Consider the following 24,850-nt stretch of genomic DNA (forward strand, 5'->3'; position numbering starts at 1 on the left):
GAGGTTCCCTTGTAAGCAAAGCATCAATGCCCCGTTCTCTCAGTGCATTAAGTGAAGCGACACACAGAGTACATATTGGTCAATTCTTCATCAGTAAGCCTATCCACATTGTTGTGTATACTGTTAATGTCCAGCTAATACTGCTGGAAAAGCAAATGCGAGGCAAAGCAAATGCACGCTGCAGGGTGAATAGTGTTGCTGTTGTCAGCGGCAACTACCGTAAGTGGCTCGAAAAGGTTTGTCTCCAAACAAGACGCACTGTGCACACCTTCGCTATTTGAACTGTAATGCAGGTATTTTCAGTGCAACACGGATACAGCGATAAATGGGGTAGGGAATCAAACAAAAAGCAATTACTCTCTAATGAGCCAATGGAGACTAAGGGTCCCTCATACCTAAACGTTCAGAAAACGACCCCGAACAATCTACAAAATACAATTTTGTTAAATAAAGACGTGATTGGAGACTGTGGCTGTTATATGAGACAAATTGTTGACGGTGTACCTCTGTCGTTATTTTATGCAACTTTGTGGTACTATAATTCACTGAATCCCATGTATTTGTTTCTGTCTGCATTTAATGTCCTAGATTCAATTGAACATTGACAATTCGTTTAGTGACTGAACGAAAATGGTTTCCAATGCAGTGCAACGTTTGTGAGTGTGAAAGTAAAAGCATCCTTGGGAATGTATTTCATTGCAAGAAAACTGTAAGAACAAACGCGCCAGATGGGCATTTCATGTAAGTTGCACTCCAACACAAATATGTAGTGCACCCATTTGATTACAAGTTTATAATAGTGAATTATTCTTTATCGTAGGGCAAATTACAGGAGACCAGTGTATAATTTGTTTCGATGAAAGGGTGAAAAACCGTCTGATGATGAATTGTGAAAAATTCGAAACCGGTAATGATATGTTAAGTAAGCTAAAACCAATTTGTGGCTGACTGCTGTACACCATTAACAACTTGCAAAACTTTGTGTATTTGGGGTTCATCCTGTATGTGCAGGTATTTATTGAGATTAGCTTCAAAACCTAAACAGACCTATAGTAAATGTTAGTAAATTCGTAATTTTGACAAAATTGGTTTTAACCTTCAAGAAATTCTTACTAGCCGTGATACACAATGCCAGTAATAATAATGATAATAATAATAAATTTTGTGGAATGTGGCGTGGCGTAAACATCTCCGAAACTGAATTCTTGCATTGTGGAACGAAATGCCCTGTTCCTGGGTACTACCACTGAAAGCCACAAAACAGCGAAGTTTGCAGAAAGCGAAAGTTCACGTTAGGTTGTTGGTTTGCGATAGCAAAGGTGGCCCAGTCTTCCTCAACAGCCCAAACCAGTGAAGGTAGTCATGTTGGACGTTATGTATGGAACGAATCGACGTTCTAACTCACCCCACCGGTATTCCCTTAACCTGAGGTCGGGACTTAGAGCTGGACAGTTCGTTTCCGGTTGTCCACAAAGCTTTGCCTCGCAGATTCTGCTTTACGAAAGGGTACAGCGACATGCTGATACAGCCAATCATCGTTTCCGAACTGTTACTGTACTGTAAGCAGTGCACAGTGCTGTGAAACGTCTTCAAGTCCTTCCGCATTTAGCGTTTTCTTAAACGCAAAAAGGGATCACGCCCTAAACATGAAAAACACCCACATACCGTAATACCATCTCTTCGGTACATCAGGGTCGGCGCTACATATGATCGCAGGTAACTTTCTCCGGGTATCCACCAAACCCAAACCCTCCCATAGGATTGTCACTGGGTATAGCAGGATTTCTCGAAATTAATCGTTTACCTTCGTCCACTGTCCATGCCATCGCTGTTTAAACTACCCTGCGCGTCTCTTCACATTGACTGCCTTATGAGGAGCTGCTCGACCTTTGTATCTCACTGTTGTTAACCACTAAGGCACAATTATTGTGCTAACTGGACTATTGGTAGCCTTTTGGAACAGTGATTCCTTCGGGTGATTTCGTGCAATTTTTTACAACCCACTGCCACAATCCTCGACGGTCCCTGTCCGTCAGCAAATGAGTTCAGCCTGGTCTTGGTGTAATTGTGGTTGGTGCTTCGCGTTTCCAGTCCACATTCACGCCACCAACACTCTACTTGGGCAGCTTTAGGAGACTTGAAATATCCCTGATCGTTCTGTTACTCGCGAGGGAAACTCCCATCGCAACCCCGTCAGATTTTGTGGTAAAATGGTTCAGTGGATGGACCGTCAAAAACTGAACACAGATCAGCGTGAAAATAGGGAGAAGCTGTGCTCAACTGCGAAAGAAGAAGGAAAAATAGAAACGGCGAATCATCCAACAGATGTGCAATATTTGAACAGCAACAGCGTCGTGGTTATGTGGTCACGGACTCTGAAGAGGGAGATCCGTGTTCAAACCTCCTTCGTGCCCTATATACTTCTTTTTTCCACAAAATTATGAACTGTTCGTCCGGTCATTGACGTGTCTGCTCACTGTATTCAAATTTGTGTCTGTGTCGTGATGTAACGTCCGTTTTCAACAGCGAGGTATAAGGAAGGGACCTCCACAAGTACGTACCTCCTATTTATTCTACATAAGTACCACATGTTATGACTCTCGCGTCCATTTCTGTAGGTTTTGTCTCTTCCTTTGTTGCAACATAGTTCTCACCTGTTTGTCTATGTAGCATCTCAAAATGGCTCTGAGCACTATGGGACTTAACTTCTGAGGTCATCAGTCCCCTAGAACTTAGAACTACTTAAACCTAAATAACCTAAGGACATTACACACATCCATGCCCGAGGCAGGATTCGAACCTGCGATCGTAGCGGTCGCGCGGTTCCACACTGTAGCGCCTAGAACCGCTCGGCCACCCCGGCCGGCTGTAGCATCTCACCTGCTGTCACTGTTTACAACATTTACTTGCGACAGTAATAGATTCTTACCACATGCCTCATATTCTATAACCAACGTATACTGTGGCAATTGCCACTACTACAGTAGAAGAACAGACACGTCAAATAACCGCACGGAAAGTTCGGGATATTGTGAAAAAAAGGGGCACAAGGAAGGTTTGAACACGGACCTCCCGCTTTGCAGTCCAACCCCGTGGCCACATAACCACGACGCGGCGATTCTTGTAATTCGCTCGATGTTGCACATCTTGTACTTGAACCATTCCTGTTTCTATTTTGCTTCTTTTTTCACAGTTCAGTACACCTTCTTCCTGTTTTCATGCTTGATCTGTGTTTAGGTTTAGACGGTCTATCCACTGGGCTAGCTGCGATGGGGAGCCCCTTCTGTCAGGTGACATCCATGACTAATACACGTCCGAAGTCACTGAGCTCTCATAACCAAAAATGGATCAAATGGCTCTGAACACTATAGGACTCAACATCTGAGGTCGTCAGTCGCCTAGAACGTAGAACTACTTAAACCTAACTAACCTAAGGACATCACACACATCCATGCCCGAGGCAGGGTTCGAACTTGCGATCGTAGCGGTCACGCGGTTCCAGGCTGAAGCGCCTAGAACCTCTCGGTCACAGCGGCCGGCCTCTCCTAACCGATCGATTCTGTTGTCACTGGTTCTCTGTTGCCAACACAGTAACCCAACCACCTCGTTGTATGTTGGCGGATAAGTCTCACGTGCATCTGTTGATTAATTCCGCACGACGTAGGGATGACCGGATACTTTTGATCGGTAGTATAAACTGGCCTTTGGTTTCGTGCAACGTGCGGCAACAGAGTCGCAGAACACCTAAGTACCAGAAGTGCAAGGCCCTGGTTGCGACACAGAAACAGAGAACTACAGCAGCGCTCCAAGTGGCGTGGCAATTAACTTTGAATGAGAGAAATATGGCGCGTAAATTCATATTACTGCTTTTAGAAATACGAGTACCAGATGATAATAGTTTTTATTTGTAATTAATGGGCGGGTCTGGTAGTAAACTGCATTTATTTGCAAAATCTAGTTTTGCAATTTCGACCGTGTGACTTACCAAGTGGAAATTAGGTCCCTGATTACGACCTTCTTGCGCGTATTGCACTCTTTGAACTGCAGCGCAAATATGTTGCTCGTAGTCTGCTTAATTTTTGCTCTCGTACGCAATACTTGGTCCGGTAAATGACTCCGTATTTGTTTCTGTTTCTTATGAAGTAAAAACTAGTTTCGTCAAATGATAATCTGTAGACTCATGTCTATTTATCACTGCTTACGAATCCGTGTGTGAACGCTCGAATTTAAATGCGCTATAAATATACTGCGCGTATCCTACGTTATTTTTGTTACCATCCGTTTTTCATAATTTCGCATTTAATGAAATGAAATTAAAAGAAATGTAATGTGGCGAGGGCCTCCCAGCGGGCAGACCCGATCGCCTGGTGCAAGTCTTTTGATGTGCCGCCACTTGGATGACCTGCGCGTCGATGAGGATGAAATGATGATGATGAAGAAGACTACACAAACAACCAGTTCTTGAGCGGAGGAAATCTCCAACCCAGCCGGGAGTCGAACCCGGGCCCTTAGGATTGACATTCCGTCGCGCTGACCACTCAGTTACCGCGGGCACGTTAATAACATGTGAAAATATTTGCGTAATAGTGTCGCATTTTTAACATGTGCAGGGAAGAATGCTTTGTCACTAAAACTACAAAGCGCAGGGCCCCCTTATCTACATCTGGATACACACTCTGCAAGACACTGTGAAACGATGGCGCTCTGTGACAAGACGCAAGCAGAATTACACACTCATTCCGTGACAGATATGATAAAGTCGAATACCAATACTGTCGGAACCTGCTCACATAGAGTTCTCCACGAAATGCAAGAAAGAGCGGGAAACTGATGCAAACAAAACTAACGTATAATAAGAACACTATACTTAGAATGCATTTAAATCGAGCAGTTCACACTCAATTTCGTAAGAAATAACAGAATATCATGCAACGAAAGCAGCTTCTGTTTCATATGAAACGAAAACAAATTTTGAATCTTTCAGCCCACTTAATATTACTGATGAGAGAAGAACGTCATTAGAATACGAGTACCCTATTTACAACGCTATTCAAAGAGTGCAGTACACATGAGAAGTCGTGATCAGAAGCGCACTGTGATGAAACCAACTTCTGTTAACCATGAAACGATAATGAACGTGAAGCCCAAAAAAAAATCTGCCAATAAAAGAGTGAGATGATGGACTAATAGACTTGCAGCGCTCCAAGTGGCGTGGTAGCGAACCGAGGGTATATTACCAGAAGTCCCTACATGATCATACAGTGTGGGATTCCACGGCCGGTACTGACTTCGTTTAAAACTGCCTGGCTGACAGGACGTGGTCGATGCATAAAACTTTCCCCTAACGTTTCTTCTCCGATTGCGGGCGCGACCTTCACGGGTAAAGCGGCGAACTGCAACTAGAACTCGAACAAAGCGCCGAATATATAGGCAGTGCAGAGGGCACCATAGTACATTACATGAGGTCGGTGACGAAAGTATCTCTGGTAATGCCAACATTCCCTATTGAAAGTAATCGATCGTCATTCTTACAGTGCAACATCGACATCTACATTTTATCAAGTTTAACGCCTTCCTCTTTTCTGTTAAATTTATTACTGTGTTTATAAACCTCAAGAGCCTCTCCATACATGCACGCATTGCAGTGCGATGTTTTCGATATGACGTTCGCCTCACAGAATTTTATTTTATGATCACCCTCTTGGTAAACATGTTCCGCGACGGCCGATTTATCCGTATGTCCCGGGCGGCAGTTCCTCTTGCTCAGCCAGACGGATCTTAACACTCTTTTTGTGGCACCAATATAAACCAGTCCACAACTACAAGAAATTTTATATACGCCTGTTGTAGCCAAAGGAGTGAATCTTTTGCTGATCTTAAATATTCTTTTATTTTCCAGGTGGGTCTGAAGATAATGGCCATCTGAATTTTTTGGAAATGTCTGTTATCAAGCGAGGCGACGGGACGTTGGGCCATATAGTATATAATGACCGTTAGCTTCATAAAGATTCTAACCACCACACCAGACACAAAAGAGGTGTGATTAAGATCTAGGTAGAGCACTTCGCTCTAGGAAGAGAATCAGTACAACGAGAAACAGCAGCCGTCCAAGGGAAAGTTTTGCAGCCGTTCATTAATACGATTACAGATCGCATTGGGAAAGTGAAGAGCAAGCATGGTGTGGGCTCTATCTTCAGACGCACCATGGAGGTAAAAAGAATGTTTAAGATCGGGAAAGGATACACAACATCCCTTGGCTACATCGGGTGTATGTAAAATTCCTTGTAGTTGTGGACTGGTTTACACTGGTACGAGAAAAAGGAGTGTAAAACACTCGTCTGGTTGAACACAGGAGGAATTGCCGGCTGGGACATAAGGACAAATCAGCCGTAGCGGGACTTGTTTACCAAGAGGGTGATCGTGAAATAAAATTCAGTGAGACGAGCGTCATGTCAAAACGAGCGTCGTATCGTCAAAAAATGACGAGCGTCATATCAATGTAATTCAAATGGTTTAAATGGCTCTGAGCACTATGGGACTTAACATCTGAGGTCATCAGTCCCCTAGACTTAGAGCTACTTAAACCTAACTAACCTAAGGACATCACACACATCCATGCCCGAGGCAGGATTCGAACCTGCGACCGTAGCAGCAGCGAGGTTCCGGACTGAAGCGCCTAGAACCGCTCGGCCACAACGGCTGGCCATATCAATGTATATACAGGGTGTTACAAAAAGGTACGGGCAAACTTTCAGGAAACATTCCTCACACACAAATAAAGAAAAGATGTTATGTGGACATGTGTCCGGAAACGCTTAATTTCCATGTTAGAGCTCATTTTAGTTTCGTCAGTATGTACTGTACTTCCTCGATTCACCGCCAGTTGGCCCAACTGAAGGAAGTTGTGTTGACTTCGGTGCTTGTGTTGAAACGCGACTCATTCCTCTACAGTACTAGCATCAAGCACATCAGTACGTAGCATCAACAGGTTAGTGTTCATCACGAACGTGGTTTTGCAGTCAGTGCAATGTTTACGAATGCTGAGTTGGCAGATGCCCATTTGATGTATGGATTAGCACGGGGCAATAGCCGTGGCGCGGTACGTTTGTATCGAGACAGATTTCCAGGACGAAGGTGTCCCGACAGGAAGACGTTCGAAGCAATTCATCGGCGTCTTAGGGAGCACGGAACATTCCAGCCTATGACTCGCGACTGACGAAGACCTAGAACGACGAGGACACCTGGAATAGACGAAGCAATTCTTCGTGCAGTTGACGATAACCCTAATGTCAGCGTCAGAGAAGTTGCTGCTGTACAAGGTAACGTTGACCACGTCACTGTATGGAGAGTGCTACGGGAGAACCAGTTGTTTCCGTACCATGTACAGCGTGTGCAGGCACTATCAGAAGCTGATTGGCCTCCACGGGTACACTTCTGCGAATGGTTCATCCAACAATGTGTCAATCCTCATTTTAGTGCAAATGTTCTCTTTACGGATGAGGCTTCATTCCAACGTGATCAAATTGTAAATTTTCACAATCAACATGTGTGGGCTGACGAGAATCCGCACGAAATTGTGCAATCACGTCATCAACACAGATTTTCTGTGAACGTTTGGGGAGCCATTGTTGGTGATGCCTTGATTGGGCCCCACATTCTTCCACCTACGCTCAATGGAGCACGTTATCATGATTTCATACGGGATACTCTACCTGTGCTGCTAGAACATGTGCCTTTACAAGTACGACACAACATGTGGTTCATGCACGATGGAGCTCCTGCACTTTTCAGTCGAAGTGTTCGTACGCTTCTCAACAACAGATTCGGTGACCGATGGATTGGTAGAGGCGGACCAATTCCATGGCCTACACGCTCTCCTGACCTCAACCCTCTTGACTTTCATTTATGGGGGCATTTGAAAACTCTTGTCTACGCAACCCCGGTACCAAATGTAGAGACTCTTCGTGCTCGTATTGTGGACGGCTGTAATACAATACGCCATTCTCTAGGGCTGCATCAGCGCATCAGGGATTCCATGCGACGGAGGGTGGATGCATGTATCCTCGCTAACGGAGGACATTTTGAACATTTCCTGTAACAAAGTGTTTGAAGTCACGCTGGTACGTTCTGTTGCTGTGTGTTTCCATTCCATGATTAATGTGATTTGAAGAGAAGTAATAAAATGAACTCTAACATGGAAAGTAAGCGTTTCCGGACACATGTCCACATAACATATTTTCTTTCTTTGTGTGTGAGGAATGTTTCCTGAAAGTTTGGCCGTACCTTTTTGTAACACCCTGTAGAGGCTATTGAGATTTATGGGGGCATTTGAAAGCTCTTGTCTACGCAACCCCGGTACCAAATGTAGAGACTCTTCGTGCTCGTATTGTGGACGGCTGTGATACAATACGCCATTCTCTAGGGCTGCATCAGCGCATCAGGGATTCCATGCGATGGATAAGGTGTTAAATTACATAAATTTTTTATGTCAACGTTGCACCGTAAGAATGACGATCGACCATTTTCAGCCGAGATGTTGGCATTACCAGAGTTAATGTCGTAACCGGCGTGACGTGATGGGCTGTGGTGCCCTCAACTAGGGCTGCTGATAAAATATCGATATTTCTTCCAAAAAATATCTATATAGATAGGCGATATATTTTTTCTCGAGATACCAATAACGAAATAGCAATATCGAGGGCTAATATTTTTACTTCATACTTTTTTTTTCCGCAATTTTCGGTAAATATCTGAAACTGTACAACATAACTTCACGTTGTCTACCTACTTTTTGAGCTTTTATCACGTCCAATCTTTCTCTTTGACTGTGTGAAGCAAGTATAGGTGGTACAAAAAAGAAGTCCGATTGCAATGTGAAGAAATAGTACACCAGTTGCGTTAAAAACAATTTTTAACGCGACTAGTGTGCTATTTCTTCACATCAGCATTCTTCAAAAACAGTTGCGGAAAACAGTGAACACAAAGCTAAATGACAAGGTTGGTCTTTGCAGTGGGCGGATACGTGTGAGGGAAAATGCTGACGTAATCGGCGCTCGACGCTACCAACAGAAACTGCAACGTTTAACCTGTCCGCTCAATTTTGACACTACATCTGCGAGGTCAATGGCGTTGGAAGAAATGGAAGGAAAAAAAAAATGAAGTCGACATGAAGTGTTCCGGACAAATCCGATACGTGACGAAACCGAACAAAGGACCCATCGGACACCTTTTATTGTGCGACTTACATGCACTTGCCATTGTTAGCAAAGTGGCTACTCCCAAGCGTGAACGTGATACGTTTTTCTTTCATTTCTCGCACTAAGGGGGATAGGCAAGCTGCCGGTTTATTGATGTACGTGGGGCGTTTTAAAATCCCGTGCAAAAATAAAAACTACTTACGTGTTTAGGGTAAACCTTATTTAGACTTATACACATCGTCAAACGCTGTTCTAATTTGTTGATCCCTTCAGAATAATAGGAATTGTCCAAGTCTGCAAAATAGCTATTAGTTGCTGCAATCACCTCCTCGTTTGGAAAAAATCTTTGTTCCGCCAGCCATTTCTTCAAATTGGGGAACAAGTAGTAGTCCGAGGGAGCCAAGTCTGGAGAACAGGGGGGGATATGAAGCGAGTTTGAATCCAATTTTCCATTAATTTGGCGACTACAACTGCTGAGGTGTGTACTGGTACACTGTCGTGATGGAAAAGGACTTTTTTGCGGTCCAATCGCCGGCGTTTTTCTTGCAGCTCTGTTTTCAAACGGTCCAATAACGGTGAATAATATGCACCTGCAATAGTTTTACCCTTTTCCAGATAGTCGACGAGGATTATCCCTTGCGAATCCCAAAAGACAGTCGCCATAACCTTTCCGGCCGAAGAAATGGTCTTCGCCTTTTTTGGTGCAGATTCCCCCTTGGTAACCCATTGTTTAGATTGTTGTTTGGCATCAGGAGTATAGTAATGTATCCATGTTTCATCCACAGTGACGAAACGACGCTTAAAGTCCTGCGGATTATTCCTGAACAGTTGCAAACCATCCTTGCAACACTTCACACGATTCCGTTTTTGATCAAGCGTGAGCAATCGCGGAATCCATCTTGCGGTAGCTGTCTCATGTCCGAATGTTTATGCAAAATATTATGTACCCGTTCATTCGAGATGCCCCCAGCACTAGCAATCTCACGCACCTTAGCTCTTCTGTCAACCATCACCATATCATGGATTTTATCAATGATTTCTGGAGTCGTAACCTCCACAGGGCGTCCAGAACGTTCAGCACCACATGTGCCCATATGGCCACTCCGAAAATTTTCAAACCACTTATAAACTGTTCTGATCGAAGGTGAAGAGTCACCGTAATGTTTATCAAGCTTCTCTTTAGTCTCCTGAGGCGATTTGCCTTTCATAAAGTAATGTTTAATCACCACAAGAAATTCTTTTTCGTCCGTTTTTTGACAATCCCTCAACTTCCTTGATTCACACGAATGCGAAACACAAATAACTATACCAATATGGCTTCCCAAAGATGCTACGAACTAAAGATTACCTCGATACGGCCGGTGGTGCCATCTCTCGGACTTTGCACGGACTTTTCAAACGCCCCTCGTACAGAATATCAAATAATATTGGAACACGTGAGGCAATACTGACCCTACGACTTATCTTAGAAGCTGGATTAAGAAAAGGCAAACCTACGTTTATAGCATTTGTAGAGTTAGAGAAAGCTTTTAACAATGTTGACTGGAATACTCTCTTTCAAATTCTGAAGGTGGCAGGGGGCGAAAGGCTATTTACAATTTGTACGGAAACCAGATGGCAGTTATAAAGAGTCGAGGGACATAAAAGGGAAGCACTGGTTGGGAAGGGAGTGAGACAGGGCTATAGCCTCTCCGCAATGTTATTCAATCTGTATATTGAGCAAGCAGTAAAGGAAACAAAGGAAAAATTCGGAGTAGGTATTAAAATCCATGGAGAAGAAATAAAAACTTTGAGGTTCGCCGATGACATTGTAATTCTGTCAGAGACAGCAAAGGACTTGGAAGAGCACTTGAACGGAATGGACAGTGCGTTGAAAGGAGGGTATAAGATGAACATCAACAAAAGTATAACGAGGATGATGGAATGTAGTCGAATTAAATCGGGTGATGCTGAGGGAATTAGATTTGGAAATGACACACTTAAAGTAGTAAAGGAGTTTTGCTATTTGGGGAGCAAAATAACTGAAGATGGTCGAATAAAGAGGATATAAAATGTAGACTGGCATTGGCAAGGAAAGCGTTTCTGGAGAAGAGAAATTTGTTAACATCGAGTATAGATTTAAGTGTCAGGAAGTCGTTTTTGAAAGTATTTGTATGGAGTGTAGCCATGTATGGAAGTGAAACATGGCCGATAAATAGTTTGGACAAGAAGAGCATAGAAACTTTCGAAATGTGGTGCTACATAAGAATGCTGAAGATTAGATGGGTAGATCACACAACTAATGAGGAGGTATGGAATAGAATTGGGGAGAAGAGGAGTTTGTGGCACAACTTGACTAGAAGAAGGGATCAGTTGGTAGGACATGTTCTGAGGCATCAAGGGGTCACCAATTTAGTATTGGAGGGCAGCGTGGAGGGTAAAAGTCGTAGAGGGAGACCTAGAGATGAATACACTAAGCACATTCAGAAGGATGTAGGCTGCAGTACGTACTGGGAGATGAAGCAGCTTGCACAGGATAGAGTAGCATGGAGAGCTGCATCAAACCAGTCTCAGGACTGAAGACCACAACAACAAATCAATACTTAAATATACAGCTCTAAAACTGGCAGTATAAGTAGAATGTGCAGCCGATATTTTTATGGGCCGATATAGACGTTGTTTGCGTCTATATTTCTGTAAATCGATACCTTTTTTTAAATATTGATATATGGGATTCTTAATGTTTTTAAATATATCAACGGTCCTGCTCTCTACACTGCCTGTATTCGGCGCTCCCTCGAGTTCTGATTGCAGTTCGCTGCTTTGCCTCTGAAGATGTCTCTCGCAGTCAGAGAGGAAACGTCAGGAGACAGCCAAGTGCATCGACCACGGTCTCCTAGCGCGCGCATCTCAGCGGACTCTTGTGCGCTGAACAGAATTAGCGTTTGGGGACGGCGACACTCGGACAGAGGTATGCAGCTGTTTGTGGTCCCGCAGGTGTCGCCGTCGTCGACACCCGGGGCGGGCCACGGGCACGCCGTGGCCAAGATGGTGCGCGTGACGAGCGACCCGGCGCTCAGCCCCTGCCTCGAGAGGCGGCGCTTCGGCTACGAGGGCGACGGCGCGGCGGAGGCGGCGGGGGCGGCCGACGCGGACCTGCCCGAGCAGCCGCCGCCCAAGCCCAGCCGGGTGCCGTCGCTGCCGCCCAAGGAGCACGCGGCCGCGGCGGCCAACCACGACGCCCACCACCCGCCCGTCTTCGACAACGGATTGCCGGTATGTCTGCTCCTTCCACCTGATCAATGGTTTCAGAGCCAGCCCTCTCTGTCCTGTCCTTCATTAAGATTCTAACTTAATAATAGTGAATTTTTCGCGCTTCCGCAAACCTCTCTGTACAGCTCATTCCAGTACCTGTGTCCTACAGGGTGGCGCACGAAATGTGTTACGAAATTGTTTCTTTCGCAGTTTACGGCCGCACATTCGATATCCCGCTGGGATCTCTACAGCAGTACCAGCAGAGCTTGGAAAAACAAATGAGTTACGAAATGACGTGTAATTCACGATACTATCGCTAGGAGACTAGTAAGTAGCAATGGCTGACAATGGAAGACTGACGACACATCAACGATCGGCAATTGTGGTACTTTTTCATGAAACGAAAAGCCTTGTTGTGACTCAGAGGCGTTTTCGACAACAGTTTAACACACGATGGGTCCCTTGCAAGAAGACCATCCACAGGTTGTACGATAAATTTGTACAGGAAGGAACAGTATTGGAAGCGAAGCGACCTCGGCCTAAGCCTGTTTGTTCGCCAGAGAATATTGAAGCGGTAAGAGTTGCTGTACAGCGAAGTCCCGGGAAATCGTGTAGAAAGGCAGCAGTGCAACTGGGAATATCCAGACGCTCCGTCCAAGGCATTCTTAGAAGTGACCTCCATATGTACCCATACAAGATGACCTGTGCACAGATGCACACTGAAGAACACAAGCAGCAGAGACTACTGTTTGCTCAGTGGGCGGAGGATAGGGAAGGAACTCTCAACAACGTTTGGTTTTCAGATGAGGTGCATTTTCATTTAGACAGTGTGGTTAACAAACAAAATGTACGCTTTTGGGCCACTGAAAACCCACAAGTACTTCATGAACGACAACATTATGCTCCGAGGATTACAGCGTGGGCAGAAATTTCCAGTCACGGACTTATTGGACCCTTTTTCTTTGAAGAAACTGTGAACAGCGAGCGTTATTTGAGCATGCATAGCAATAGCTTCATTCCACAGCTTCTTGCTACTGCCTTGCCCTTCAACACGCAGTGGTTCATGCAAGATGTAGCAAGGCCACATACTGCAAACACTGTGTTGGAGTTGTACACGAGCATTTCGACATGCGGATCATTTCACTGAGGTTTCCAGGTCGCTTCCATGACGGACAAAATTGCCCCCCCCCCCCCCCCCCCCCATAGTCCAGACCTCAATCCATGCGACTTTTTTCTTTGGGGGTACCTAAAGGAAAAAATTTTCCCGAAACGTCCACGTGATTTAATGGAGCTCAGAAGACTTATTCTTAATCACTAACTTCAGTGTTCGTTTGAAGGAAGTTAGGAAACGAAATGGTGGACATATTGAGCATGTGCTGAGTTTGAACAAATCTCCATGGACGGCTCTTCATTGTAGTATATGTTCCTTTCAGATTGTATTGACAATAAAGTTTATATTCAAAAACAAAATGGCAACACATTTCTTGCGCCACCCTGTATATCAATAAATATCAGTACTGTTTATAATTGGCGACATTGATGTGCATATGACAGCCTGTGATTGATTTATTTACTGCAGAAGCTGACGCTATAAATTAACATTACTTGAACAAAATAGTCAATAATAGTCCTGTGCGTTGTAAGGGTAAAATATTGCCTGACATCTTTCAACAACCAGTAGCGTCTAGTCATTGGTAATGACTAGGTGTTTTGCCAATATCTTGCACAATTTTAGCGACGCCATGCAATACAACATGGAATAACACCATCTTTCTTTCTTTCTATCTTTTGCTTGCGCCTTTGTCACACAATGACGCATGGTCGGCATGGTTAATCGGATTTGGCAAGGTTAATTTAAGGGGTGGCCGGATGCCCTCCCTGCCGCCACCCCATACCCCCCAGGATGGAATTAGTGTACCCCAACTGACTGCGTCTAGTGTAATCCATGGAATAGTGCGAATGTGTTCAGATGTCTGCGAGCCGTGGAACTGAGGTGGGACGTGGGACTCAGCCTGGTATTCACGTAGTGGGATGTGGAAAACCGTCTAAAAACCACATTCAGGCTGGCCGGCACACCGGCCTCCGTCGTTAAGCCGCCAGGCGGACTCGATCTTGGGCCGGCGCGCCTACCAGAGTCTAGGAAGCAGCGCATTAGCGCTCTCGGCTAACCTGGCGGGTGGGATAACACCATCAACCCCTCCAATAACTGATTGTGTTTGTGGTCCCAGAAATTTCCCTTTTCGTAAATGCAGTTCATTAACGGGAGGAAGGGAATATGCACAGATATCAAGTTCTTGAGAACAGCCTGGTTATCTTTTAGTTGATTGATTTGTGGGAGGGGACTAAACAGCAAGGTCATCGGTCCCATCGGATGAGGGAAGGATGGGGACGGAACTCGATTTTGCACCTTCAGAGGAACCATCCCGGTATTTGCCTCAAGCGATTTAGGGAAATCACAGACAACCTACATCAGGACGGCTGGACACGAGTTGGTTGACTTTTGCAGAGCGAAACACTTACATAGCGTAATGGGACTAAGTGCAGATATTTTTATATGTACATACATTAGCGTGGTGGTTGTCTTTCCTCAGCGTTAGACTGTCTTCCGACACACTGTCACAAACTTTCCGTCATGATGTTTTCTGCATGGCCATACCTGGGACGCGAAGTGAACAATGCCGGTCAGTATAGACTGACCGTTTTGCGTCTATGCGTCCACACTTCAACATCTGAGGTGCTGTCCAGGGGAAAATAAGCATTGATGGCTTGCTCTTGCCCCCATGTGCTTGTAGGTACTATCCGACCTAAAAACATATCACATGTAGCAGCTATAATTATTAGTCTGCATATGACGTAAATCTTGAAGTATTGTGGTTCAGTACACCGTCCTCAGTCACCAACAGGAATACATGCACTTATACATACCCATTACACCCTATATATAAGTCTCACCTGTAGAATGTGTTATTCTGTTGTGATCGTCAGCCGAGCTAACCATCAAAAGCTTGAAATTGTCTATGTTAGACGACTACCAAGAGCGTTTTCAGGGAATCCACATGCAAGAATCTTATATGCTAAGTGTTCTGCAGTTTGTAAGTATTTGCAGTTTGTCCCGTGACTGTAGCGTCCAGAAAGAAGTGGGGTCGTTCGGACGGTTGTAACATGTACACACGACAAACTGTGTACCATAGACATCCACACTTGACACACGCGTCTTCAGACATAGCCATTCACGATATATTTCACACATTGGCTATATGTCCGAATACTAGTCTGGGTATTAAATGTTTGTCGATGAAGCTCATGGTGTATGGCAAAAGGAACCTACATGATAGCAACTGACGGAATAAGTCAGTATACAATACCAACAACCCTCTACGCTCGAATCTTTAATGAATAGGATTCCCATGTATAAAACGGTTTTAAATGTTTGACTACTTTCAAATTGAGTTAATAGTAAAGAAGCAATAAATTAAAATGTCATTCCTGATGTAAAAACTTACTGCATGAACAGCGAGAAAGTACAAGAAACACGCTTTTTTCCGTTGGGTGTCGGTCCTAAGAGTCATCAGGCGCAGTTTCTCTTGTGTTTCAGCATATATCTGCAATTACGCTTTGGCATTGGGTAGCTCGAATCATCCTAAACAAATAATGCTCATCAAGTTCTTCATGAGACGTCCAGGTTGGTTTCTCATTACAAACAAAACTATTTTTAAAGCGAAATTTTATGTGCCCGTTCCATAGAGCGCTCCCAGATTACTCTAATGTGATATTCGTTTTATCAGGGATAGTGAAACTCGGAATACGAGGCCCACTCCAAAAGAAATGCACACTATATATATTTTTTCAATTCATCTTTTATTCTACATGTTTGAAAGTTTTTTACAGTGTGTAGATACATCCTTTAGGAACAATATTTTCATTTCTCCATATAATTTCCATCCCTCTCAACTGCCTTACGCCATCTTGGAACCAGCGCCTGTATACCCCGCACGGTAAAATTCTGGACCAATCTGTTGGAGTCACTGTGTGGCAGCGTGTACAAGGGAGTCATCATCTTCAAACCTTGTTCCACGAAGAGAGTCTTTCAGTTTCCCAAACAGATGATAGTCACATGGAGCCAAGTCAGGACTGTAAGGCGGGTGTTTCAGTGTTGTCCATCCGAGTTTTGTGATCGCTTCCGTGGTTTTTGACTGATATGTGGCCGTGCATTGTCGTGCAACAGCAAAACATCCTGCTTTTGCCGATGTGGTCGAACACAACTCAGTCGAGCTTGAAGTTTCTTCAGTGTCGTCACATATGCATCAGAAGTTATGGTGGTTCCACTTGGCATGATGTCCACAAGCAAGAGTCCTTGGATTCGAAAAACACCGTAGCCGTAACTTTTCCAGCAGAAGGTGTGGCTTTAAATTTTTTTGTTGAGTGAATTTGCATGATGCCACTCCATTGATTGCCTCTTCGTCTCTGGTGAAAAATGATGGAGCCATGTTTCATCACCTGTCACAATTCTTCCAAGAAATTCATCTCCACCATTCTCGTACTGTTCCAAAAGTTCGCTGCATACCGTTTTTCTTGTTGCTTTGTGAGCCGCTGTCAACATCCTAGAAACCCACCTGGCACAAACCTTTTTTAACGCCAACACTTTCAGTATTGTGCAAGCACTTCCTTCCCCTATCCCAACGTAGCGTGACAATTCGTTCACTGTGATGCGTCTGTCAGCAGTCACCAATTCGTTAACTCTCTGCACATTGTCTGGAGTGTGTGCAGTACGAGGCCTGCCTCTGTGAGGACAATTCCCAATATTGCCGTGCCCGCTTTCATCACGTAACCTGCTTGCCCACCGACTAACTGTACTGCGATCGACAGGAGCATCTTCATATGCCTTTTTCAACCTCTTGTGGATGTTTCCTACTGTCTCGTTTTCACATCACAGGAATTCTATGACAGCACGTTGCTTCTGACGAACGTCAAGTCTAGCAGCCATCTTGAAGACATGCTGTAGCAGCGCCACTCACGGGAACAGGTTGAATTAAGTTTGAAAACAAGCGGGAAGGATGTATCTACACACTGTAAAACTTTCTCACATGCAGAGTGAAAACTATATTTTTACAAAAATAGTGTGCATTTGTTTTGGAGTGACCCTCGTAATGACAAGTACTGCAGCAGCGACAGCACTGCCCTGGCACGCACTGACTGGTGCCGCCAAGCATGCAGCGCTGCTCAGTCGCTGTTGGGTTACTCATATTACTCTTCGTGCTTTAGCGTTCCTGTTAATACATACCGATAAAAACGAATATCACATTAGAGCAATCTAAGAGCGCTCTATGGAATGGGTACGTAAACTTCCGCTTTAAAAATCTTTTTGTTTGTAACGAGAAACAAACCAGTGCTTTCTGTTGACGGTGTGTGTCGCGTGAATGAAGTGACGAGCACTAATTGTCTAGGATGACTCTAGGCACAGAATGCAGAAGCGAAACTGTAACACCCTCCTGACGACTCTTAGGAGAGGCACCCGTTCAGAGAGTTTCTAACTCTGATACTAGACTTAGGGTGTTAAACCTTTAACGTAAGCTTAATCTCCCAGTGACTAGATTACAATATTTTAAATATTTAAATTCTGTCAGTAATTATATGAAATACTGAAAATCATTTTTTGATGCTCCTGGAACCGGGTAGATAGGCAACGTGCGACTGGAATCGAGTGGCCGGGTGACTGGGTTACCGTTTCTGCCATTTAGTTATGCGGACCCTTGGCGCGGATGATGGTACTCGGCTTTTCACCGATGCTGTGTTTTGTTAACAGTGAAGACTGACAGCTGGTCACGAGTTTATTCACTGCGAAATTCACGTTTGGCGTGTGACAGGTTATCGTTGTTCACACCCGAGTGGCACCAGGCTTTGCGCAAAACAGGTACAGCTGACAATCGTATGTGAATGGCTCTTGCTGTCACACACCTGTCGCACGAGTGCACACAGTCGGTATTCACCATTGTTTCTCTTCCACCTTGCGAACCATCACTTCCCGGCCTCTCCTTACACCCCATTCGCAGTCAAAGACGCAGGTCGCATAAGATAATTGACTTGCGGCGCCTTTAGATGTAACGTTATTTTATCCTTGGTGGATATCAGTGAAATACTTGGATGTCATTCAGTTAAAGGCTTTAAGAGAGGTGGGATAGAACCTTTATGTGTAGCTGAATAAACCATTAATCACTGTTGTATACCTCTAAAAAAAAGTTTGTTCTTTTTTAGTTATCAATGTAAATCTGATTATACGCAGAGGTGGGGAACCATAATTCGAGGTGGTAACTAAAGTTCCCGAAATATAGAGGGAAATGTCCAAAACCGGACCTCTGTTTTGTTTTTTATATAAAAAACGGCAATTAGAAAAAAATTGAGCTTCAAAAGCATGTACCGTTAAAAGTTGTTACGAAAAAAAAATTATTTTTAAAATCAGTTACCAGTTTGAAAAATAGTTACCTTAAACTGTGTCCTTCCCTAAAATAAGCAAAATAGCAGTAAACAAAATTCGAAAGAGATATTGAATTACAGAAAACATACTTCAGTTTCAGACTGGGTATAATACATTTTCCAAAAGAGCCTTGCTCTAGGATGTTCCTTTGGGCTTTCTTTCTGACACTTCCGTTTTGTGACGTTTGAGAAAAAGGCTAGCCCAATTTTCCTCAACAGTTTCGTCTTTGAAAGGATGTTGAATGTTATTTCTCTCTGCTAGTTGTACGGCGATTTTCAGAAGTCATTACGAGTAAGCCTAGAGAAAAAAGATCTCTAGTAGGACAGTACTAAACCATCTCTTTTTCAAGATATTCACCCAAAATTGTTGGCCTGACTGTTTTGTTTTTGCCACTTCCTCTGGTGCGTATTTCATGTTGGACACCCTCATATACCGAGCGAGGTGGCGCAGTGGTTAGTACGCTGGACTCGCATTCGGGAGGACGACGGTTCAAACTCGCGTTCGGCCATCCTGATTTAGGTTTTCCGTGATTTCCCTAAATCGCTTTAGGCAAATGCCGGGATGGTTCCTTTGAAAGGGCACGGCCGATTTACTTCCCCATCCTTCCCTAATCCATTGGGACCGATGACCTCGCTGTTTGGTCTCCTTTCCCAAAATCAAACAAGCAACCAACCAACCAACACCCTCATATATGCTGTTTTTTGAAAATTAAACTTTTTAATGCCATTATTCAAGCTCATTTTCTTTTTATAGAGAGCATCAATAGTTTTCGTCATTTTAGAAGGTCTCTATATTCTTTGATTAATCTTCTGTATTATCCTCTACGAATGTGCGATAGAATAAGAGTGTGTACTAATACAGGCAGACTTCAAGCACGAAAAAGTAAGGCATCCGGTCTAAGCAGCTACAGCTCACATTTTGTTAACCACTCAAATTTTATATGAAGATGGCATCTGTTCCTGAAAAAACAGATACCATTGATGACCGAGCACACATTTTCAGCTGTCCCCATTGATGTATATCAACAACACCTGTCGGCAGCTAAGGGTTTCGATTTAATTATCATTTCATTCTAGAGAAGCTGCACGGCCACTGACCTCCTTCTGTTGTGCGAATGCGCACGCTTTGCCCTAACCCTTACGGGACTCGTCAGCTTAGTCCGGCACGAGTAATGAGTGAATGGGCAAATACCTATTAGAAACACTACGAGTGTAGGCTGTGGACAGTTGGGAATGTGGGTCTCACGGGAAGCATACAAAAGATAAGTCCGTGCAGTCGCACTATCCTCTGTGCCCTCGGTGGCTCAGCTGGATAGAGCGTCTGCCATGTAAGCAGGAGATCCCGGATTCGAGTCCCCGTCGGTGCACACGTTTTCAGCTGTCCCCATTGATGTATATCAACAACACCTGTCGGCATCTAAGGGTTTCGATTTAATTATCAATTACATTTTTACCCAAACATCTAAATGAAACGGTTTGAACATAAACATTAATCTTAAACCTTGCTATTGAAGAACACGTATATATTGAAGTGCTTACCTGCCAATATCTAGGAGAAATAACGGAAAAATGAAGCACAATGTAAAATTTTATAGTATCATGCAAAGATCGCAGTGCCAGACCAAAGTCAGCAGTTGATACCACAGATATTAGTGACATATTACTGCGATCCGGAACGATTAAGGGAGGTGTTCCTAAAGACACGCCCTCTTTCTCAGCACCACAACGCCATCGCACAGAGGTCGATATAGAGCCGAGCGTGGACTCGCTCTGACCCAGGTCAAGACCTCTGACGAAGCAGTCACCATCATCTAGTTAGGACACCGATGCTCTTTAAGTCTCACGTGGAACTGTATTTTTGTAAATGGACTCCAAAAGAAGAGCTTGTAATAGTGTGCTTCAAGTGAGGCTTTGCTGTTCAAACACATTGTAAATATTCGACACACTCCTGTGGCAATGGATTGTATAAAGTGAAGTAAACGTTTATATCATTCATGTAATACAGTGAACTAATATTTCATGTGTTGTAGTTAAGGTCAGCCACCTCGCAGAGCAACCCACAGTCATGACCGGACGATTGTAATTTCGTCAGGCCATAACACTTTTTGCGTTGTTAAAGCATGTAATGCAGAACTGATCAGCAACAAGTGAAGCGAGCGACTTATGCACTTCGCTATAAATTAAGTGATAGAAGCATAAACTACTCTTTACACTTGGTTCCACTAGAGTTCAGGAGACTGCAGAGACAAGAACCCGGGGCTCTAGTTAGGGGTGGGGGGGGGGGCGACCGTCGTAGGGCAGTTTCCTGTATTAATTAAAATTAATATATCTTACCTAGATCTTATTCTGCATCATAGCATCCATAGTCACTGGGAGCGAATACATCTACAATTTCTTTGATACCCTGGAAGCCACCGTAAGGTGCGTGGCGGATGGTATCCTTATTACTACTACTCAGTTCCTTTCCTTTTCCACTCGCAAATAGAGCGGGCGAAAAACGACTGTCCATATGCCTCCATAGGAGCCCAAATTTCTCGAATCTTATCTTCGCGGTTCTAACGCGCAAGGCAATGTATGTTGGCGGCAGTAGAATCGTTCGGTAGTCAGCTTCAAATGCCGGTTCTCTAAATTTTCTCTATAGCGTTTCTCGAAAAGGACGTCGCCTCCCCTCCAGGGATTCCCATTTGAGTTCCCGAAACATCTCTGTAACACTTGCATGTTGTTAGAACTTAACGGTATCAAATCTAGCAGCCCGCCTCTGCGTTGCTTTGATGTCTTCCTTCAGTGTGACCTGGTACGGATCCCAAACACTCGAGCAATACTCACGAATAGGTAGCGCCAGTGCCTTATATGCGGTCTCCTTTTCTGGAGCACCTTTCTTTCCTAAAATCATTCCAGTAAACCGAAGTCGACATACAAAGAGGCCAGCGTTTCTGTTGCCTTTGGAAGCACGCTGTAAGTCTTTCTTTGTTGGAATGTGTAGTTTTTACTGCGACGCCGCCGCTCGAATCTCCCCCACTCTATCAAATCTTCGCCTTTTCATCTGAATTTTCATTTTGGGGAAGAGGAAGAAGTCACAGGGAGCTAGGTATTGCGAGTACGACAGGTGGGATTTTTGTCAGATTTCCTGAACAACATAGGCCGCATATGGTCGTGCAATGGAACGCTCACTTCTCTGAGCCATCTCGTTGGATGTTTTCTCCTCATGCCCTCCCTCCGTGACCAAAATGGACTCATCATGAAAAATGCCTTCAATATATTTAAAAGAATTCCAACAAGGACTTAATGTTAATCTTGACTTGTCGAGCTTTTGTTTGGTTCTCCGGAAGTCTGCGGACACGGATACTTGCGGACACCGGAGAATTTCGGACACAACCGCCCCCTTCTCTGCTTTCGATAGCTGTGTTCTCCCACTCTCCCCTCCATACCACCACCCGAGCACTCTGTGAACTTCGCACTGGTCAAAACACATCTAGTTATCCGAGATACACGTGGATTAAATGGGGAGTCTTCACAATAGAAGTTATTATTTTGTTATGGAAATCCCTCGCTCTGGAAATATAAGGACCTTGCATTATCAGCAGTGTCAAGTGTAGGGCAACCAGCAAGACACAAGGAATTATTTGGAAACTGATCTTCATGAAGGTATCTTTAATAGTGAGTGATAGTAGCAAATTTCTTCTAGAAGACGATAGATTAGAGGAGAGGGCAATCATTTTTAGCGAAAGCAAATCAAATGAAAGTTCAAAAACGACTGCCTGTTTTTTATGGATGGAATATTTAAGAGCTGCAACAAGCAGTTTGCACAAATCTATATATACATCCACAGCATAGTGACGAAACATTCTTATTGTACTATTTGCCCTGTTCCGTAACAAGAGGAGAGACCTATGTTCACCTGTTTCGTCTGATTAAAGGAGCAGTTCCTCAGTGGTGCACAAGAAAGTGTGTGTCGATTTTTGAGGCAGCTGAGATACCGACCCATCCTCAGGCTTTCTTCTCATGAGAAATAAGTGGATGTCACTTTCATATGAAGCAGAGTTTGTGTGGAAAAGTTTAAGATTTCAGTATAGTGGAGGAGTACCGTCAGAACGGAGATTTTGAAGCCTTCTTGTTAGCATACAAGGAGCGTTAGCATTTCTAAAACCGGAGGACATTGGTAAAGGATCGATTTAGGTCCATACGCAAGCTCCTGATAACGAAGATTCTTTCCCTTTCTTGACTACTGTACTACATGGATACCTGGCATACAGAATGAGAATATCTCCATTCTAATGTGGAATTGCGACAGGAAAAAGCACCAGACGACGAATGTTGTTGAAGGGTGGCACAGCACGATAAATATTATTGGAAGCAATTTATATTCTTCTCGTCCCACTATGCAGTATATGTCTTTTAAGAGCATTGTATAATTATAATTCCAAGTACGCTGCTAAATTTGATTCCTATTATTTTTACAATAGGCCTATTTCGGCTGATTTGCCATCATTAGGTTATCTGTAAGTAATGGTACATAATTTTGGTACAGTATTTCTCGTTTTATAGGTAATTATTACGTATATTTCATCATTATACATTTTTACACACGTCTTATGGTTCTGACATCCATGCGATATCGGTGGATCTGTCATTCTCTATTTGCTTGTTGATTGCATTCCTTTCGTGTTGCCGGCCGGGGTGGCCAAGCGGTTCCAGGCGCTACAGTCTGGAGCCGCGCGACCGCCACGGTCGCAGGTTCGAATCCTGCCTCGGACATGGATGTGTGTGGTGTCATTACGTTAGTTAGGTTTAAGTAGTTCTAAGTTCTCGGGGACTGATGACCTCAGCAGTTAAGTCCCATAGTGCTCAGAGCCATTTGAACCTTTCGTGTTATTGGAGCGATAATGGTTGGTTGTCACATTAGCTGACTGACTACGCACAATTATGGAAAGAAAATATATAGCTGAAGATATAACACACAGAAAAAGAAAAAGCACAGTATTAGCAAAGGCATAACAGCTTTGATAAATAAAACTGCCTATAAGATACAGTATCGCTGTATTATCTCTCAAATAAACTGTCACGAAAATAATAATATAAAGAATATAATCTGAGAAAAGCATAAGGTAGTAAGTCAGATAAGGTGATAACCAACCATTATTATTCCCATAACACCAAAGGAACGTAATCAACAAGCAAATAGACAGCGACAGATCTGCCTATATCTGATGGTTGTCAAAACCATTAGGAATATGTATAAATGTATAATAATGAAATAATTACCAGTAAAATTAGACGTAATGTACCATGATTATGTACCATTACTTACAAACAACCTGATCATGACAGTTCATCAGAAACAAGCCTATTGCAAAAATAATAGCAGTAAAGCTAAGCGGCGTACTTGGAATTATATTTATAATAAGTATAAAAATTATTGGAAACACTCGCCCTACAATCAAATATTTGATTAAATACTTGAAGAAGGAAATGGAGTGCTCAAACTGCATGTTCATGTAGTTGGAGATGAATGTTGAAGGGAAGAAGAAGAAGAAGAAGAAGAAGAAATACTTGAAGCTGGATGACAGGATAGAGAGGACAGTAAAAAAATTACTAAGAGACTGGCAACATTAGATCCTACTTGAAATCCATTATTCACACTCAGAAAATAGACTAAGATTTATTCACAAGTAATATATTAAAAAGCCATAAAAGGCACCGTCACATTGAAAATTATTTGGTTAAAATTACTAGTTATAATGAAGTGTTATCAGCTTTAAGTTATGCGTTTGTGTCTGTCTGACATGTCCTCTCAAGCCCCTGGATCGATTTCAACAAAATTTGGCACACAAACAGCAAACTTATCAAGTATCAGCACTGTTGGGTTTATAACCTCCCAGGCAAAATAGGAGCAGAGTAAGGGCAAAAACGTGTCTATCCTTAAACAGATTGATGATGAAACTGGGTGG

The 24,850-nt window shown here is 43.6% G+C and overlaps 1 protein-coding gene across 1 annotated transcript in view; it reads left to right on the top strand.

The window, feature by feature from the left end:
* The window catches only part of LOC126485103 (breast cancer anti-estrogen resistance protein 3 homolog), a 1,126,433-nt gene that overhangs the window by 1,042,346 nt on the left and 59,237 nt on the right, over positions 1-24,850 (top strand). The window contains exon 9 of the mRNA XM_050108726.1: positions 12,174-12,452. Within this exon, the coding sequence (XP_049964683.1) occupies positions 12,174-12,452 (279 nt within the window). The remainder of the gene's footprint in view (positions 1-12,173; positions 12,453-24,850) is intronic.

This window comes from Schistocerca serialis, chromosome 6, assembly GCF_023864345.2.
Source record: "Schistocerca serialis cubense isolate TAMUIC-IGC-003099 chromosome 6, iqSchSeri2.2, whole genome shotgun sequence".
NCBI lineage: Eukaryota > Metazoa > Arthropoda > Insecta > Orthoptera > Acrididae > Schistocerca > Schistocerca serialis.